Consider the following 18,833-nt stretch of genomic DNA (forward strand, 5'->3'; position numbering starts at 1 on the left):
ATTTATTGTATGTTGCCCACAAACATATCTCCAGTGAGTGGAGTAGTGATAGGAGTATACAGAGAGGTTGTGATGAGAATGTAGGTAAGTTTCTGATTCGGGGGCAATGCCCAGTCCACTTTGTGAGCAAATTACATGTTGCTGTTTAACGTGATCACATACCTTTTAGTTGCATCCGGAGGAAAATTGACAACACAAAATAAATTAGAGGAATTCCAACTTTATAAAAAGAATCAGGCAGTCACACATGTAACAGGTGAATGAAGTACAGCACAAAACATGATTTAGATAGATATGAGACATCTTCACAGAGCTCTGCCAGTTCACATCAGCCCCAGTGCCTACACAATACCTGCCCAAAGCATCAAGCCAAGTGATTTCTAATCAAAGGGTGTTATGTATGAGGCTTCTGTCATAGCCAGGGGCAGGCTAACCCTTAGCCATTCAAGGTCTGCCTAACTACAAAGTTCAGTGAATCTGGAACCTTTCCAGCATTGCAACATGGTGGTATCTGTAAGGTAACAACTGCCACAGTGCAGTACTATCACAGTTGAGCTCACGCTCTGGGGATACATCTTTGGCATACACCAGTGGGGTCCCACATGGGAAAGAAGGACCCTGCATTCTGGGAACTTATCTTTAGATAAGAACCTCCGTTCCTAGGCCTGGGACTGTTAGCTAAGAAAGCAAAAGACAAATGTGATCATTGCACATTGAATATTGAGTGGGAGTAGGAATGTGCTGTTACCTCAGTGTATGCATTAACGAATGAGACCATCACAGCAACGCTCTGTCCTGTTATAGTTCACACTTCAAATCTGGATGAACCTTCAAAAACAGGATCGTTAGAAAAGGGAAAGGATTCAGAAAAGACCTACAAGAATCATTTGAGGTCTCAACAGCCTGCCTTATAGGAAAGATTTAAAAAATGCAATCCATTTATTTAGTATGTCCAAGGGAAAGTTAAGAACTGACCTCATCACTGTCTTAAAATACCTGCATGAGTAGAGATTTCTGACAGTAGATAGCTCTTTAGTCCTATAAAGCACAAAAACAATGGCTTGAAGCTGAAATGAGACAATTCAGCTTAGAAACAAGGCGCTTTTTTTTCTGTTTTAAACCCTGAGGTAATTAGCCACTGGAACAAGTTACCACGGGGTGTAGTGAGTCTACATCATTTGAATACTTTAAATCAAGACTGGATTTCTTTATAAAAGATGTACTGTAGCTCGAACAAGTTGTGTGCTTCATCCAAAAGCCACCGAATGAGACATTTGTGTGATAATAAATAGGCTCTTTGAGGCAGGCTGCTTTTCAGATATTGTGGTGGTGGAAGGCAAAGGTAGGAGCTGCTGCGTAATACGCATGAACTGCCTAGCCAGAAGCAGGTCTGGGAGCTATTTACCCTGCCCTAAATGACACGTGCCCAGGTATAAGTGTAAAAGAGCATGGTGACATATCTCTGTTGTTTTTAGTGATGAAGTATTCCCATTATGACCTAAAACAGCAAATAAGTTAGTAAATTACCTGCTCTGAAACTACCTCTACCATCACTCTAAATGTTCAGTCCTTTTTTTCAAAGCAGTGTGCATTAAACCTCCTTAATCACTGCAAATACCAGCTCTGTGCTGCTAGCCCCCACAGGTCTTCGTGAGCTGATACGAACATTCTACTTAAGCTGTTTCTTGTACTTTGATTAAAACCTCATCTTCCTTTTTAAGGTTTCATAAATTAGCCTTTTACCTCGTGGTGATCTCAGATACAATAGATAACCGTCTCTGCTAGGCATCCAGCCATTTCGAAAGACATCACTTATGTTGGCTTCATCTTTACTGCTTTTCAGCATGAATAGCTTGAGGTTCAGAGCCATAATTCAGGACATTTTCCTAAAAGGGGCCTTTCACTCTGGGGAAAGCTTTCACATGCATCATGGTTAAATAGTTTCACTTATCTTTCTTGCATAACTTCCATAATCTTTCTTTCTTCATTCCAAATTTCAAGTAAACTTACTACATGCAAGTGGCAAGGATTTCTTAGGGTGACATCTTTTATTGAACCAACCGTGTAGCTGGGATAAGGTTAGACAAGCTTTTGAATGAAAGATGTTCTTCATCTTGGTCATAAAATCATAGAACCTGAGGAAGAATGTTTTGCATTTGAAACCTTTTGTCTAACTTTATCCCAGCTACATAGTTGGCCCAATAAAAAATATCACCCTAAGAAATCCTTGCCATTTGCATAGATCCTGAACTATCATAGCTACAACTTCACTCTTATACTACCTCCATACACATGATAGATGCCAGATTGATGGCCCTATGAAAATGAAAATCTCTGTTTCTTGACAGGACATGTCAGGGCAACACATTGACAGTTCATTTTTTCCCACACTGCACAACAGCCAACTTCACTTGAAGGGACTATGGTCAAGGGGTCAGAGCTCATGGCCCCTTTAATGCCTGACATCTCTGTTGAGATGTGTCATTTTAGGATGGTAGTTAGTGCCAGATATAGCACTGTCTTCTGTCAGGAGAAAACATGCCACTAGGCATAGAATTGGGACCTCCAGATTCTTTTCCCACATGCCACCAAATAGCCATGGTCAATGTAGCTAATTGTTTGAGATACTCTGGCATGGAAAATAGATTCATAAATAGCAGAATGTAGAAGTTGATGGCCATGGACTATCATGTGGTAAACAAAGGATTATGCCTGCAGTACAGGAGAGAGCTGAAAAAGGAAACAGATTGTGAGGGAGAAAGCTTTTAAACACAAATATCAGCAATATTAGCAAAGGGAATAGAGGAAATTGCTAGCAGAGTAAATAGTTTTTTTTTTCTTTTTTTATAAATGTTCTCTTTATTCAAGTTTTCCCCTGTGCTCAATTCTTCCTTTAAGGCTTGGAGAATTGATGTTCTGCTGAAAGTGTTGATTATCTGATATTCCTTTAGTTCCCTCTCCTCACCAAAATTACCCAGAAGAAACAAAAAAGTAAAGTCACATTTCTAATACATTTTCACTCAAAGTGAAGAGCCTTTTGACTATCCAGAGGCAGGTGACTCCACCACTGCCTTACTTCTGTATGCAGATTTCCTCTTGACACTGGGCCAAGTTCTACCTTCACTTATGTTCATGTAACCTATGAGGTAAGTGGTGTTGCATGATTGTAACCTACAGCACAGTTTGGCCCCTTTGCCTCTTGACTGATGACTACCAGAGCAGACACCGTCAAATGTGAATTATTTTGCAAGCTATTTTCTATGCATAAAGTTTAAATATTTGCAGAAGTCCCTCGGGCATTTCTTCCAATTGTAAGATGTTTCCATCTGGACCTGTCAGCCCTGGAAGTATAGAAATATCATGCGAATTTGCTCCTAAAAATGATTACTTCTTGAAAAATGTTATGCACTTTTGTTTTTTGAGAAGCTATTGATTGCAGAGAATCAGCTTAATGAATTGGGTCTCTAGATTCAGAGCTGATCAATCATGAAGGACACAACTTGTCTCTTGTGTGTTCGTAGTTCCAAATTGCCTTGAAAATTCAAAGAAATCTTTTAATCATTTGAATAATGAAGGTGAGCAGCAATGCTGTGATAACAAGTATTTGGAGACATTATAACATTAACTCAAGTATTTAAGCTTATTGCAATCAGTCTCTAAATACACCTAAATACAGTGTCCAATGAAACTAGGACACTGTCAGCAGGGCTGCTGATATACACCAGGATTCCAAAGGTAATGCCAGTGGAAGCAATGATGGATCAAATGTGGGTTTTGTATGCCAAGGCACTGAAGTTATTTTATTCTTGATAAATGCTGATGGGTTAAAATTCATACTGCTCAATGGAGAAGTGTATGTTTTCTCATCTCAATTTTAGCATGCAGAGACGCAACACAATTACTGCAGAGTAATTTACCTTTGTTTTTTGTGAATGTACTCTCCCAAGTTTGGTGCCTGTTGTAGACTCTATTAACAGCTTCTGGCCACTAGATGGAAGGGGAATTGATTTTCCAGTAAACTGTGGCATTCCTGGGATAACACTGACTGAAGGAATTTACATATAGTACACCCAATATAACTTACACCCAAGATATAACTACTTGTCACTTTCTCGGTGCATCTACACATGCTGTTAATTCAAAGCAATAAACTCTGGTGCAATAAACTACAGCTTCAACTCAGCTTAACGTGCTGCAGAGGGACTGGCTGGGGCATGAGGGTGTTTCACTGCCATGGAGTTTATTAGTTTACTCTAGCTTAATAGCTCTGGATGCATAGACATGAAGACATTTACTGCAGAGCTAATTAGTTTACTCAGCAGTAAATGTGGCATGTAGATGCGCTTAGATGGCATGTCTACACGTTTATTAATGTGCCATAATTAATGGCGCATTAACTTTAGTACCTGTTCTAACAGCGCACCATAATCAGTGCTACTGCGCATTAGTGTAGATAAGCACCTTTTCAGTGATGTTCATGTGCATTATACTAAATCTGCTGGGCATTAGCACATTAGCACTAGCTTTGTCCACCATCTAATGCCCAGTAGAATTAGACTTCTGTGCATTCAGCATCTCGTGCAGACACGCCCTCTGAGATATAACTTACCCTGGAGCAGAGTAACCTACTGTGATGCATGACTGAGCATTGCATGTCTTCTACATTTTTACTATGAAGCAAAGTTATTTTATAGTATAATGAACATATTGTGTCATTCTGAGATATAAACTAGATTCCTATAATTAAGCTGGACTTATTAAAAATACAGTTCTATGCAAATTCTTGTAAACAGGCACCTCCATATACATTCATCTTTGAAGTTTCTCATAACAAATGCTTTATTACTGTTCTAATAATCTGCTTGGATTTTTTTAAAAGAACATTGCAACAATGGCATATTATATTTTAGGCACACGTTGCACTTCCAGTTGAACACCAAACATTCAGGCTCCCAAAATCATAGTTGCGAAAATGTAGGCAAATAAAAATGTATTTTCTTTTGGAATGTTGCACTGAGAAAAAAAAAACCAGTTCCTGTACATAGAGATAATACTGGGAATGCTACACTGCTAAATAAGTAACTTCTGCTCAGAGTCCACCAAGTACATTTTTTTAGTTGTGTTTGATCTATGCTAACAATAAAAAGAAATGTCACTACTAAAAGGAGCTTGCATCATTAACATAAATGCCTAGATGGACTCCCATTTACAGCTCTCCTCATCTCAACCAGTTTTTTGCATTAAAAATATGTAATGATGATACATGACTTCCTTAAATTACTATGAATTTATTTGAAATCTAAAGAGAAAGCGGGTCATTGGGGCTTTGTATCCACTAAGATGTATGTGGGATGATGAAAAGTGGAGTGTGCTAAATGGATCTAGCATTAATGGCACCTAATGATGGGCACTAAGATACTGTTGATAGTTATGAGGATAATACCTATGGCCATGTTAATAATGAATTATGGCCATTATGAAGGCATCAGTGACAATAATTCAATGGTATTCAAATGATGCAGGTTCGTTCTTTCAGTTCTCCCCATTTTTCCTTTAAAATCTGGTCATTCGGTGGAAGTGAAATGTGAGTGGCATGAAGCACCTCTTCTGATGTACACTCAAGAGTGTACTTACTTTGGCCATAGCTATGGAAAACTTGATTACATTATTTTCTGGTAGATCTCATAACAAAGTAACTGTTTTCAACAGCCAAAAAATACATCTTTTTAACAAAGTCTATGTATGTGTTTTGTCATTCTAGTGGACTTCCCAAGATTTAATGATTTTGCAATCCCTGGACAAGGCATTGGAGAGGACTTTGATGATGGTGAGTACTAAAACAATCACACAACTGGTCTAGGAGGGCATTGTGTTTTAGTACCTTTATTATTATTGTTGTTATTATTATTATGCTTTATTGTTATTTATTGTGGGCACAATCCACAATTTTTTACTAAGGATATGGACCCAGTGAATTAATCTGACACCTTTAGGTCCAAAGGCAGGCCACAAACCTCAAAGAAAGAGGATATTTGGAATCTATTTAATCTTCTTTCTAGTTTCTCTTCCAAATAGCAGTGAAGCTATTCATTCCTTCTTCTTTTACCTGTCCCAATATCTCACACTTCCAAAAGACCCCTTCTCCCTCAGCTACCTCTGTCCAGAGGTGGTGTGGATTGTTGGAAAAGATAAGGAGATAGTGGCTGCATCTACATGAGATGCTGACTGTGCCGTAGCCTGATACTAGTGTGCAGTAGCGTCACATGGCAAAAACAGGAACATGACACTACTGCACAGTAGCATTAGGCTACTGTGTAATAGCATCACAAAAAAGGCATTTATCAGTGCTACTGTGCAGTAACTCAGGTTACTGTGTGGTTATTTAGTACTTTTTTATACAAGTATACTAAATAACCACACAGTAACAACTGTGCAGCCACCATTTTGTGTAGATGCAGCCAGTGTGATCTACAACAGAGGACTAGGAGTCAGAAAAAGCCAAGCTTTAGTCTGACTGTGCTCCTAACCCTTTGTATGGCAAGTCTGAATCTTTGCTTCAGATTCCCTGTATGCAAAATAGGGATGATCATTTTCTTCCTCTCGTTGGTAACACTCTGTTTGAGATGCGTACATAAAACAATCCATGGAATTGCTAAATATTTATTAAGGCAACAGCCAGCCCAGTCCAGAAGAGACCAACAGAATCACTGAAAACCTCTTGGTGAATTTCAGCAACAGTAGGAGACACTTGTAGACTTACGGAGAATTGGAACAAGGTTTGGTCATTTTTTTTCAAACCAGTTCATTCTCCCTCACTCTCAGGAGTTGACAGCACACGGAAGATTACAGAATAGTGGGACCAATCTTCAGTTGGTGAATCAGTACAGCTCCACTAAAGTTACTTATTTCATACCACCTCTAGATCTGGCCCACAAGTCTCTGTGGAAACTGATTAATGTTCTCTATATGCATGGGGTTTGAAGGCAGGACGTTCATGCCGTGCATATTTGGGATGGTTATACTTACCCACCTGTTTCACTGGGAATATTGGATGGATTATGTAATATGAGTACACAGGGTTTTGAACATACAAAGTGTTTGTAAGTATCAGCACCCTCTCAGTTACTGATGGAAAAGCATTCTAGCAGTGATAAATTACAGGCACATCTTCAGCAAAACCCAATATTGGTATAGCATAAGAACTATGACCTGTGCCAGTACTTGCTGAAGTAAATGGCAAAATTTCCTAGTGGTTTTGATGCTGTAGGATCAGATTCTCTAGAAAGAAGTGCTTTCTACAGATGAAAAGCCCTTACAATCAACACTGGTATACTTATTTGCATACTGAAGTCTACTTAACACATTGTCTATATGTTTTTGAAGGGCTTAGAGAGTGGTTTAGTAAGCAAAGTGAGCATATAAAAACAAGTACCTGTGTCCACATCTTTATAAAGTTATTTGGTGCTTAACTCCCACTGACAGAACTGTTTAGGTACCTTAATCATGTCAGGATCTGGGCCCTTTAACTAATCAAAAGCAACCCCGTTACTGATATATGTATGTCATTCAAGTTTGTAGACAGAAAAGCCTTTTTTTTAAAGACTCGGAGAACTCCTAAGTCAATATATTATGTTTATTGTAACACAAGCAGAACTGATCTTCCAAGCATGAACTGGAGCTTGTATTTCATTTTCACTCATAAATGGAGCTAGTTGGGTTCGGAAGCTGTGACACATAACAGATATGCACCTTTAGAGGTCGTTTCTATAGTGCAATAACACTGACACCAAATGCACTTCTCAAAGGCCAGATCGTCACCTAGTGTTAACTGATACAACTCTATTGACTTTAGAGTTCTGTTTCTTTATACCCATCAGCACTCCAGCCCAAATTGGACCTGCATATACAATCAGAGCTATGTATAAGTATATCCAGGAAGTGGATATTGGTAAAAAAAACCCTGATCTCTGGCTAATAAATGTCAATTATATTCCAGATTACTTTGGATTGAATAAGAACAACACATTGTTCTCTACTAACTCTCCCATAACCCCAAAGCTGGACAAAGACAAGAGCTGGCTCTACACGCTGGATCCGATCCTAGTCACCATTATAGCTATGAGTTCTCTTGGAGTTCTCTTAGGGGCCATTTGTGCTGGTTTACTGCTATACTGTACATGCTCCTACACTGGTCTATCTTCTCGAAGCTCCACTACTCTAGAGAACTACAACTTTGAGCTCTATGATGGCATCAAGCACAAGGTCAAAATGAACCACCAGAAGTGCTGCTCTGAGGCATGACTGATTGCACCAGGATCGCATTTGACATTTCATTCCAGCATGAGTGGCTGGTGAAGATTACTTTTTTCTGTGGGAACAGAATGCCATAATCTCAAACAAACCAATATGGAATACTGAAGGCGGTAAGGATGTGATTCCCCTGTCATACACTGTAGTTCTACACTCCAGAGAGTGGATTACAATCTGCAAGGACTACGGGATCTGAATAATTATTTTAATGATGAGAACTGTGCTGGGCAAGGAAAGGAGCTCAGATGCTTGTTTTTTGTTGTTGTTGTTGTTTTTTTTATATGTGAATGATTGAGAGATGTCAGAGAAAATGTTGGCCTACCTTTGGATGTGAGAAAAAAATGTTGATCATTATTTCCCACTTCTTTTCTCTAATAGATTGCTGAGAAGGCTGAGGGATTTTTCAGCCATTCTGTCTTTAGAAAAAAAACCACACAAAAAATCTCATCCAGTTTATACCCCATTCAGATATTCTTTTGCGTTAAGAGATTTGTGCACCTCATACAAACCGGGCAAGCTGCAGTTTCTAGTCCTAAAATGAAAGCATGTTGTTGCCTTTAACTTTCCTTATCCAGGTAACGGGGAAAATTACACCAGTTTTAGGATCAATGGAAACAGCAGTGCTTTCTCAAGAGATTAAGAAACAAAATAGAAAAGAAACCTTGTGTATGGAAGCACCTCTTTGAGAGAAGCTGACGAGCCTTAAAGTGATTTGTGAATAAGAGCCATTTATTAAATCCAGATCTTGGATTGAAATAGCAGAGACCTTCATGATCAGGAGGGCTCTTTCTTTTACTTCTTTTTTTCCCTTTTAATCCTGTTTTTTTATAATGAGAAAATTGTAGCAAACAAAAGACGTAATTCTAAGGTTCCCAAGACTCAGGAGATAGCTTTTCTGAATGGGCTGCAATATATATATTTAACATCTTTGATAATGCAGTAGCCACTCAGAATTGGAATGGGGAAAAAAAGAGTTACAGTTAAGAAAACTGAACTACCGCCACACCGTCACAATGGGGTAGGATGGAGGTTCAAGATAAGATGCCCCCAAATGCACTTAGATTAATTGACTCCCTTACTAAGTCAGTAACCATTCTTTCTCCTCTGGGTTATGGCAACTCCTGTTTTCGATGGAGTCATATATGAGCTGTAAGACTCCGGCTTGAATATGAAGTAAGCAGCTTGGACCAAAATGCTGCCATCTTCTCACTTCTTCAGAGCAAAGCTACTCTGCTTCTGACTTGTTGACAACAAAAGAGTTCGCTTATGAGGTGTTTTGTTTTTGTTTTAATCAAGTGCCTTAGGGAAAGTATTTTTCTTCTGCGTAGAGAGAGCAGTGCTGTATCAAACTAGAAGTAAGGCATTCATCCTTTCCCCTCTTTTTCCTTGTCATAGTGCTATTTTTATTGGATCTCTACTGCGTAGAGCCTGACCGAAGAAGTCTTGTCCTTGTCCTTTCAAGTGGTCTTGATATATTGTTTAATGGTTTATATCTATACATATAGAACTGTGCCATATGTGGGAAGTGCTATGAAAATAATTTGATGCAGAAAAAAGATTTTAAATGCCAGGTATCAAATTAAGGCCTTTTCTTTCCATTTTAATACAGTTAGGTTGTCTATATTAATGCTGCCATATGGGTAGGACATATGTAAGCAAGAACTGAAAAACCATGCCAGCAAGTTTCTTCTTAAAGTGACCATAAGTCTTTTTTTTTTTTTTTTTTTTAAATAAAATCTTCCAGGATCATTTTTGAATCATCTGGCATGTCCCAGTTTGTTATTTTATCCATCAACTTTTTCACAAAAATAATTACTGAGTGCGCAGGGCATAATGTTATGTGCAGTAGAACTTGCTCTGTTTACTAGGAAGAAAATCATCCAGTAGAATAGGTATTTTGTGTGATGAACAGCATTTGGAGCTAAGGGAAAAGAAGTTGAATATGTGTGGTTACTCTCAAAGCTGTCCTTCACTTCAGAGTGAGAGTGGTGAGCAGTAATGGCACTTGTTCAGTGCTTTTATGGAAAGCTCATTGAGACAGTAAGTTATGAGGGGAGAAACCTCCACTCAAAGAAATCACAAATAAATCACTGCTGACAAAAAAGCTAGCAGTTGCATCATCACTACACCCTGTTTCTTTTCTGTGATTTACTTTGGTCTATTGTGTGTCTATTTTGTGACCCTATAAAACATAGTCACAAAAGTGTCCCAAGTATTTGGTTTTGAAAATCTGGTCACTTTACCTACTTGCCATTCTTCACACAAAAACCTGTACTTTATTTTTCTAATCTACAAGAAACACATGCACAGTAATAGCAAAATGTATCCGACCATTTTAAAAATGGATTGCTGCTACTCTCACAAACACCTTTATCCCCCTTCTGTTCACATGAAAGAAGAAGGGTTAATAGGAAAGGACTATACGTATGAAAGCTGATTTAGGGAAACAATAGACAAAAATATATATTAAGAAAGGTAATGTAACAGTGTCTAGTAGGCGTACAGAGAGGAGAGTTCGTATGTACGTATATTCAGCAGTGTGTTTGCACACGCATGTGAATTCTCTGTATGTATTGTGTATGTGAATGATTATGTGGGACAGAATAGTGTTACTGTATCTTTGAATTAGGGCAGGAGAGTACTGCTGATCTTGGCACTAATTTGGCATGGATCTAGCTAAGCTGTGCACACCAGAACAAGTGTCCACCGTCAGAACAAGCCCCACTTTTCTGTTCCATGTTGGCTGGTACAGGGACCTGAGTGTGCACACTTGCTAAGTAGAAGCAAGCCAATAATGCTGCATAGCTGATACCTCACTTACCTCTGCTGGGTGCTTTAAAGTTCTAATACAGAAAACTGTGTCTGATTGTACTTTAACAGGGAAAAACACCAGTGCATTCGATTCATTGCATCCTCATCTGCAAATAAAAACTATTTGCTGATCCATGTGCATTAGCAATCCCCTTTCAGAAATAAATTTTAAAAAGCAGTGTTAATGCCTTTGCTGAAATATGTGTTACCTCTGCACCCTCCCACTGTTGGGTTATTGTTGCTAACAGGGGGGCTGTAACGTTGTTGGGTTCATTTTTTGGGAAGGGGTCAAGAGGTGAGCTGGGGAATTAAACCATTAAGGAAGTGTATGCAGAAATTGAACTTTTCCAAGGTTTGCAGTTCAAGGTATTCACTGGCTGAGCCAGGGCATATGGACATGACTTAAGAGCTTTTACTGTGATTCATTGATGTGTTTAAAAAAAAAAAAAGAATTCAAACTGTGTTTCTATGATTTGTATAAAAACTAGTTAAAATTCCTATTTAATAAACAGTATAGTATAGAGATGAGTCCTGCTTGCTTTTTGAACAAGAATATAAAGCAAGGGTTTATGAAGCGTAGGCAAGACCACAAAGAAGCCTAGCTCTGCAGCCTAGTGGTTAGGGCATCCACTTAGAGGTCTGGGGGGTGGTCTAGGTTATGGACACTGTTCCCAGGATTATTTCTGTCCTTTGTCCGATGGCTGTGTTTATTGGAAAAAGTATGAACAGTAACGGGAACCTTGATTATTTTTATATACTACAGTCATCTTTTCCGTGATTCCTGCACCTTGGAGCTGCCCGACTCTTTGCTCAGTTGCTAATCTTTAGGACAAAAATACGGTTCAGAAAAGAAAACAAGTTAGAAGTTTTGTATTCTTTCCAGCTTTGTGTCCTTGTGGCAGATATTTGACATTTATAATGCATTAATAATGCCTCCTGGCATCCAGCAGTCCATTGTGTACAAAGAATTTTTTCTTCTTATCTATGTCCTTCTGAAGATGTTGACACAGCCCTGTGGAAGGCTATGCTAGTCTTAGGAATGACAGAGGTCTGAAGCTGGGAAAGTTACTGAAATGATTATTAAGCAGCAGCACATCTGGATTCTGGGGCTAATTTGATCACTTGTGGTGGTGGTGGTGGTTGTGAAGTGTTGAAGTGGCTGGCCTTCCCATTCTCATATATTTCATGCAAACTTATGTCCATTCCAGTCAAATCCCTGTCTAGTTCTCACGGGGGGTGGAATACTCTGCTGTGCTGTTATAGTTAAGGCCTGGGGAAAACCCAATATTAGACATGCCTTTGCTTTTCTTCCTCTGGTTCTTCCTCCTCCCGCAACTACATACACAGGATGTGCTTAGTTTAGGACTGAGTGAGGCTAGATTGAAACACAAATTGTGTGAACCTTCCACAGCTGCCAACCAGCAGAAAGATTACAAGAGCAAAGGCATATTGGAGACAAACCTTGGTTATCATGACAGAAGAATGTAAATTGCTATGCCTTCCTCACCCCTCCCGTCTGCCTGGAGCACTTATTCCCTGAGCCAGTTCTGCTTCACTTAGATGGCCTGAACTGAGACCAGGGATCCTGTTGTGCTAAAGCACTGTATAAACATGACAGTCCTCTCCCTGAGGGCTTAATTAAGTAGGCTAGACAACTGGTGAGAGAAAGGCAGCATTACCATTCTGTAGTACCTAGTGACCGTGGTCAGGCCTGTGGCAGAGGTAGAAACTGAACCCAATTCCTCTGGCTCTGTCCATTGCCTAACTACAAAACAACCCTGCTTCCTGCTAATGTCTAGAGGGCATGAGCAACTTCAATAGTCCATCACACTGCAATGGACTGTGCATTTTCCTGATGGGAAGAACATGCTACCTCTCACGTGCCAGTTGCCTCCCACTACCACCTAAAAAGCACAGCTCACTTTAGTAGCTTCTCCGACCAATGAGTTATGGAACAACGAAGCCTTTCCCCACACAAGGTAATGTGAGAGTCCGACTACTATTAAACCGAACTGCAGTATCCAACACTCAATGTCTCTTACTTCTACTCACCCAGGTTGATGGTATCTCTTTCTTACACAATGGATCAGACAGACTGTGTAAACATCAGTGATCAGATGGATGTTTCTACTACAAGCTTCTTGGAATTGACAGAAATGAGGGTTCCCCCCATTATAAAGTTGTAAAAGTATAATTCAGGGTTTCAGCTACCTAATGCACAATTCTATGCTAGAAATAACTCCATAAACACACATACTTTTGCCTCTTTTCATGACACTGAAATATCCTGTGCCAGGAATAAGAATTTTAGGCCTTTATCAGGTCTGCTGCCATGTGCAGGAGAAATCAGTGACATGAATCTGTATAGGCTCAAGGGTTAGTCTTTGTAGAACTGCATGCATGAGCACACTTACAGGCACACACCAGTTTTGAGACAAAGATGGTCACAAACAGCACACGGGCAATACTTTCTTAGGAACCAGGTATGGATGCATGAACTGATATTTCTGGAAGCTGTCCTATTTCAAGACTTGCTTCCAAATCCATGGAAGAAAGGAGAGAAGCTCTAATGCATAAACACTACCCGACAATAAGGTTTTCTTCCAAATTCAAAACTTATATAGTAAGAAAAAAACACTTGTAAGACTGTAACAGTGCTAACAAAGCAATACTTATACCAGATCTGGGCTAAAAGAAGTGAAATGCTAGACTCTTTTTCTAATATTTTTCTAATACTTTTTCTAATACTAACCTATTAGAAACCAAGCCATATGAAGGAACTGGGTACACTTAGTCTGAAGAAAAAGAAGATTAAGGGGAGCATAATAGCAATTTTCAAATATTTGAAGGACTGCCAGAGCAGGCAGGACATATGGCAATGGGTCTAAACTTCAGCATAGCAGATTACGGGTTTCCCTGCTTTATGCAGGTTCTGTATGTGCGGATTCACGATTATATGATGACCCTTTTTATACCAAAAATTCATTATATGCAAGGTAAATTCACTCTTAGGCAATCAGTGTGGTGGAAGCCCGCAGTCACCTGCTTTGTGCAGTGCATTGTGGAAGTGACACACACCAAGATATAGTTTCCTGTGTAGATCTGTGCTCCTCATTCATTGGCTGCAACACGTGTTTCTGTAGTTGCCATCCCCATTATGATAGTGCCCTGTGCTTGTGTGTATTGTCTGCTGCCAGTGAGTACCAAAATTGTCTTGTAGAAGTGGTAGAAATGGGTGTAGGGGTCAGTATAGCCGAGGTCCTGGAATGTATCCCTATTTGTTACATTGTAAAGTGGGTCCCTTTACGCGAATTTGAGTTATGTGCCATTTTCCAGGAACGCATGTACACCACAAAGCAAGGGAAACCTGTACAATGATGAAATCTCAGGAAAATCTTCCTATCAAACCAGTAAGCCAAAGGAACAAGCAGCCCAGGGAAGCTGTGGACTCTCCTTCTCTGGAGGTTTTCAAGAAGGTGGAAAGGCATCTTTAGGAACAGTAAATTCTGCATCTGTTCCTCAAGAGCTCTTCCATCCATCTGATTCTAGAATCATATCTTTTATAAACTGGGATAGATCTAGCAATATTGAACCATAATTTCTAAGTTCAAATCTCTCATTCTAGTAAAGACACAAATATTAGTTCAGACTGGTATATAGCCCCACTAATGACTGCTAGCCATTTCAAAGCAGCTGTTGCCTCATGTGGAAGTTTAGCAGAGAATCAGCTAGCAATCTGCAGCTGGATACACACAGGAGCCACTTCTGAATGGGATTTCTCTCCTACTCTGCTTCACACATTATTCCTGTGTACCAGAGCTGATCCGCTCTTGTGGTATCAAAGCCTGAGTGGAAAGCAGCTTTTGTTCTCAGTGAGTAACAGGTAATTTTTGGTACAGCCTCTCAGCACTTTTCTCTGCTTCTGCCAACCTCAGCCCTGTCCTTTTCCTTAGCAAAGCAGCCAACAGAATTTCTGTTCTGAATTTCAGCCTAAATTTAAACAGAAGATGCAGCTACTTCGCAAAATATTCAGTGTTTGGGACAGAAGAGGGAGGCTTCATCCTGGTATACCCATGCTGGTAGGAATACTTTTTTATTTTTTTACAGCCCTTCCCCATTAACTTCTAACTCCCTATTCAGCACTAAAAAGACTAGATTCATCATACTGGATAATAATGCACATATAAAACAAACTTGAAAACCAGATTCATAATCATTAAAGCTTTTTTTCTACAAACACTCAGGACAAGCAACTAACATCTTCAGTAATGTTCAACTTTTCTTGCTTTGACTGAGCCTTTTGGTTGGCATCTTTCAGATCAAGACTCTCAACAATTTGGCTTTCAATTAAAATTTAAAAAAAAGACTCACCAAGTGAGACTGAGCCAATATATAATAAAAATATACTTTATAAACTTAACTTTAAAAAACCTGTTCTCTGCTTGCAACACACACAGACAAGGTTTTTAGAATCCTGACTGCAATGGATACCTCTGGAAACAAGGACATTTTGCCCAGAAATTCCAGTGCAGCTTTTGAACATGATCCAGGTTTCAGCCACTGCTAAGAGCCAAAGTAAGTTCCTTGCTAAGAAAAAATCCAGGGCATGTATGTCAGAGGGTATCTCACTTCATCAGGTTGTTCCTCATCTTGTACTTCAGTTAAAAACAGCACACTCTTGTTGTCATTCTCTTCAGGATACTGTTTTGGAGATATCATTTCCCCACCCCCCTCCGCATGCACACAACACCCTCGAATACTTATGTGCTGCCCAAGTTGTAAAACTGTCTCTTCAAGTTTTTGTATAAAAGGATCCAAAATATAATAAATCCTCATATAGATCTTTTCTAAATTAAGTAATGGCTCATTGTCTCTGGCTTCATACTCAAATATTCTCATGTTGGTTTATACTTTTAGAGTCAAATCATATTTCCCCTTTAAGTGCCACTTAAGTGCCATTTTTGGCACTTAGGCACATTTTAGATTCTTTTTCCATCTCTATAGATTCATAGATGCTAGGGTCAGAAGGGACCTCATCAGATCATCAAGTCCAATCCCCTGCCCTGGGCAGGAAAGAGTGCTGGCGTCATCCTGCCCCAGCCAGAGACCTATCCAGCCTTCTCTTAAAGACCCCCAAGGTAGGGGAGAGCACCACCTCCCTTGGAAGCCCATTCCAAATTCTGGCCATACTTACCATGAAGATCTTCCTGATGTCCAGCCTAAATCTGCACTCTGTCAGTTTGTGACTGTTGTTTCTTGTTACCCCAAGAGGCGCCCTGGTGAACAGAGTGTCTCCAATTCCTTGCTGCAACACCCCCCGTCCCCCAAAAGAATTTGTAGGCAGCCATGAGATCACCTCTCAGCCTTCTCTTTCAGAGGGCTTGGCCTGAAACCCTTAACCATATGAGTGGCCCTCCTCTGGACACTCTCTAGGTTATCTACATCCTTCTTAAAGTACAGCACCCAAAACTGGATGCAATACTCCAACTGCGGTCTGACCAATGCCACGTAGAGGGGAAGTATCACCTCCTTGGATCTATTCATCATGCATCTGCTAATGCATGATAAAGTGTGGCTAGGTTTGCTGATGATTTTGTCACACTGACAACTCATGTTCATCTTGGAGTCCACTATGACTGCGAGGTCCCTTTCCGCTTCTGTGCTGCTGAGAGGGTCATTCCCCAGCCAGTAGGTGTGCTGCATATTTTTATGCGCTAGGTGCAGCACTCTGCACTCGTCCTTGTTGTACTGCATCCTATTGTGTATTTCCCACTTTTCTAACCTGTCCTCTAACTTGTCCATGTCCACCTGCAGTCATTTCATACCCTCTGGTGTGTTCACTTCACTCCACAATTTAGTATCATCTGCAAACTTGGACAGAGTACACCCCACTCTCACGTCCAACTCACTGATGAAGATGTTGAAGAGTACAGGTCCAAAGACCCCACTGCCCACATCCTTCCAGTTTGATACCGACCTGTCTACTACCACTCTCTGGGTGTGACCCCAAGCCAATTTGCCACCCACTGGACTATGTAAACATCTATTAAACATCTAAACATCACAGCCTCTTAATTTATTTATGAGAACAGGGTGAGATATCATATCGAAGTCCTTCCTAAAATCCAAGTAAACAATATCCACTTCTACTCCTGCGTCTAAGAGCTTTGTGACCTGGTCATAAAACGAAACCAGATTAGTCAGGCATGATCTACCTGGTACAAACCCATGCTGGTTGCCCTGCTGCATTATTTTTCCTACTAGACTCTCACAAATATGATCCTTGATAATTTTTTCAAAGACTTTTCCACAGATAGAGATGAGACTAACTCTAATTAGTTAACTCTAACTATAATTACTCGGCTCCTTCTTCCTCCCTTTCTTGAAAATTGGGACCACATTGGTCCTTTTCCAGTCCTCCAGGACCTGACCCAAGCGCCACAAGCACTCAAACAGTCGTGCCAGTGGTTCTGCTATGACACTGGCCAATTCCTTCAGTACTCTCAGATGCAGCTCACCCAGGCCTGCTGACTTAAACACATCCAGTCCATCCAAGTAACTCTGCACCAAGTCAGCATCAACAGCTGCTGGGCTGGTGTCCCACTGATCCTCATCTAAAAACCCTTTAGGAGATTTATCTTGACCCCTTGTTCAGGAACACTAAGGCAAAAAACTCATTGAAAAGCTCAGCTTTGTCCCCACTGTCTGACACTAACTGCTCCTGCTTGTTTAATAGGGGTCCTATGCTGTCCTGCACCTTTCTTTTACTTCCTACATACCTAAAAAATGACTTTTTGTTGTCTTTAATTTCTGTTACCAGCCTCAGCTCCATGGTTGCTTTGGCCTTTCTAACTGCCTCCCTGCAAGTGCAGGCCAAGCACATATACTCCTCGCAGGTAGCTTCCCCTTGCTTCCACTGCCTATATGCCTCTTCTTTTACCCTTAGGCTTTCCTGGATTTAGTTGTGTAGTTGTTGCCTTCTGAACATGCTCAGATGGTTCTACTATGGCCTCAGAGGCAGAATAAAATTGCTTAAGTATGCATGTAGCTCTGTGCAAGTCCCTATGTGAGGCCCTAGAGGAATTTTTCACCTACATCTACTCCATAGCAGTGTTCTTACTGCCAGGGCCTTTTCCAAGAGCAACCTCCAGTTCTCCTCTTCAATTTAGTCCACAGGGCAGCCAGGAGAGGAGTGGGTCCAGGATTAAAAAGCCAGAGGGTTCATGGGAAGGCACATCAGAGTGGTAACTTATAAGGAAATCCTTCAAGACTTTTAGCTGATATATAAATTGTTGAATACATACTTCACCTTGGCAGGCAAGGTTCTTTGGGTAGATGTGGTATCTTTTATTAGACCAACTGGGTAGTTGGAAAAAAGTTCTTAGCACGCTTTTGGGTGCAGTCACCCTCTGACCTTTTTCCTCCCTCTGACCTTTTTTCTCTCCCCCGCCCCGCATCTCTTCCCTCTCCCCTCCCTTGCTTTACCTTTTGTCTTGCTTATCTCTACCTATTTACATTTTCACTGACATCCTACCACACTTTTAGCTTTTCTCATTCCTTGGAGTCTCAGACCAGCAGAGACACCCTATGCCTGATGAAGGGTGACTGCACCCAAAAGCTTGCTTAGAACTTTTTTCCAACTAGTCAGTTGGTCTAATAAAAGATATCACATCTGCTCAAAGAACCTTGCCTGACTATGTCCTTAGACCAAC

General features: G+C 40.3%; 1 protein-coding gene and 1 long non-coding RNA gene across 5 annotated transcripts in view; one reads left to right on the plus strand and one right to left on the minus strand.

Moving 5' to 3' along the window:
* Window positions 1-11,642, plus strand: part of NRP2 (neuropilin 2) — a 129,470-nt gene extending 117,828 nt beyond the window's left edge. For 2 of the 4 annotated variants that reach the window (XM_019553687.1, XM_019553688.1), the window contains exons 16-17: window positions 5,762-5,827; window positions 7,997-11,642. In XM_019553687.1, coding sequence (XP_019409232.1) covers window positions 5,762-5,827; window positions 7,997-8,301 — 371 coding nt within the window. In that variant the 3' untranslated portion in view covers window positions 8,302-11,642. Of the gene's footprint in view, window positions 1-5,761; window positions 5,828-7,996 lie in introns of those variants that run through there. The other 2 variants (XM_019553692.1, XM_019553691.1) reach the window with 1 other exon arrangement.
* Window positions 1-18,833, minus strand: part of LOC109322635 — a 103,231-nt gene that overhangs the window by 7,085 nt on the left and 77,313 nt on the right. The gene's annotated exons all lie outside the window — the stretch shown is intronic.

The sequence above is a fragment of the Crocodylus porosus genome, unplaced genomic scaffold, assembly GCF_001723895.1.
Source record: "Crocodylus porosus isolate Cpor-Errol unplaced genomic scaffold, CroPor_comp1, whole genome shotgun sequence".
Classification (NCBI taxonomy): Eukaryota; Metazoa; Chordata; order Crocodylia; family Crocodylidae; genus Crocodylus; species Crocodylus porosus.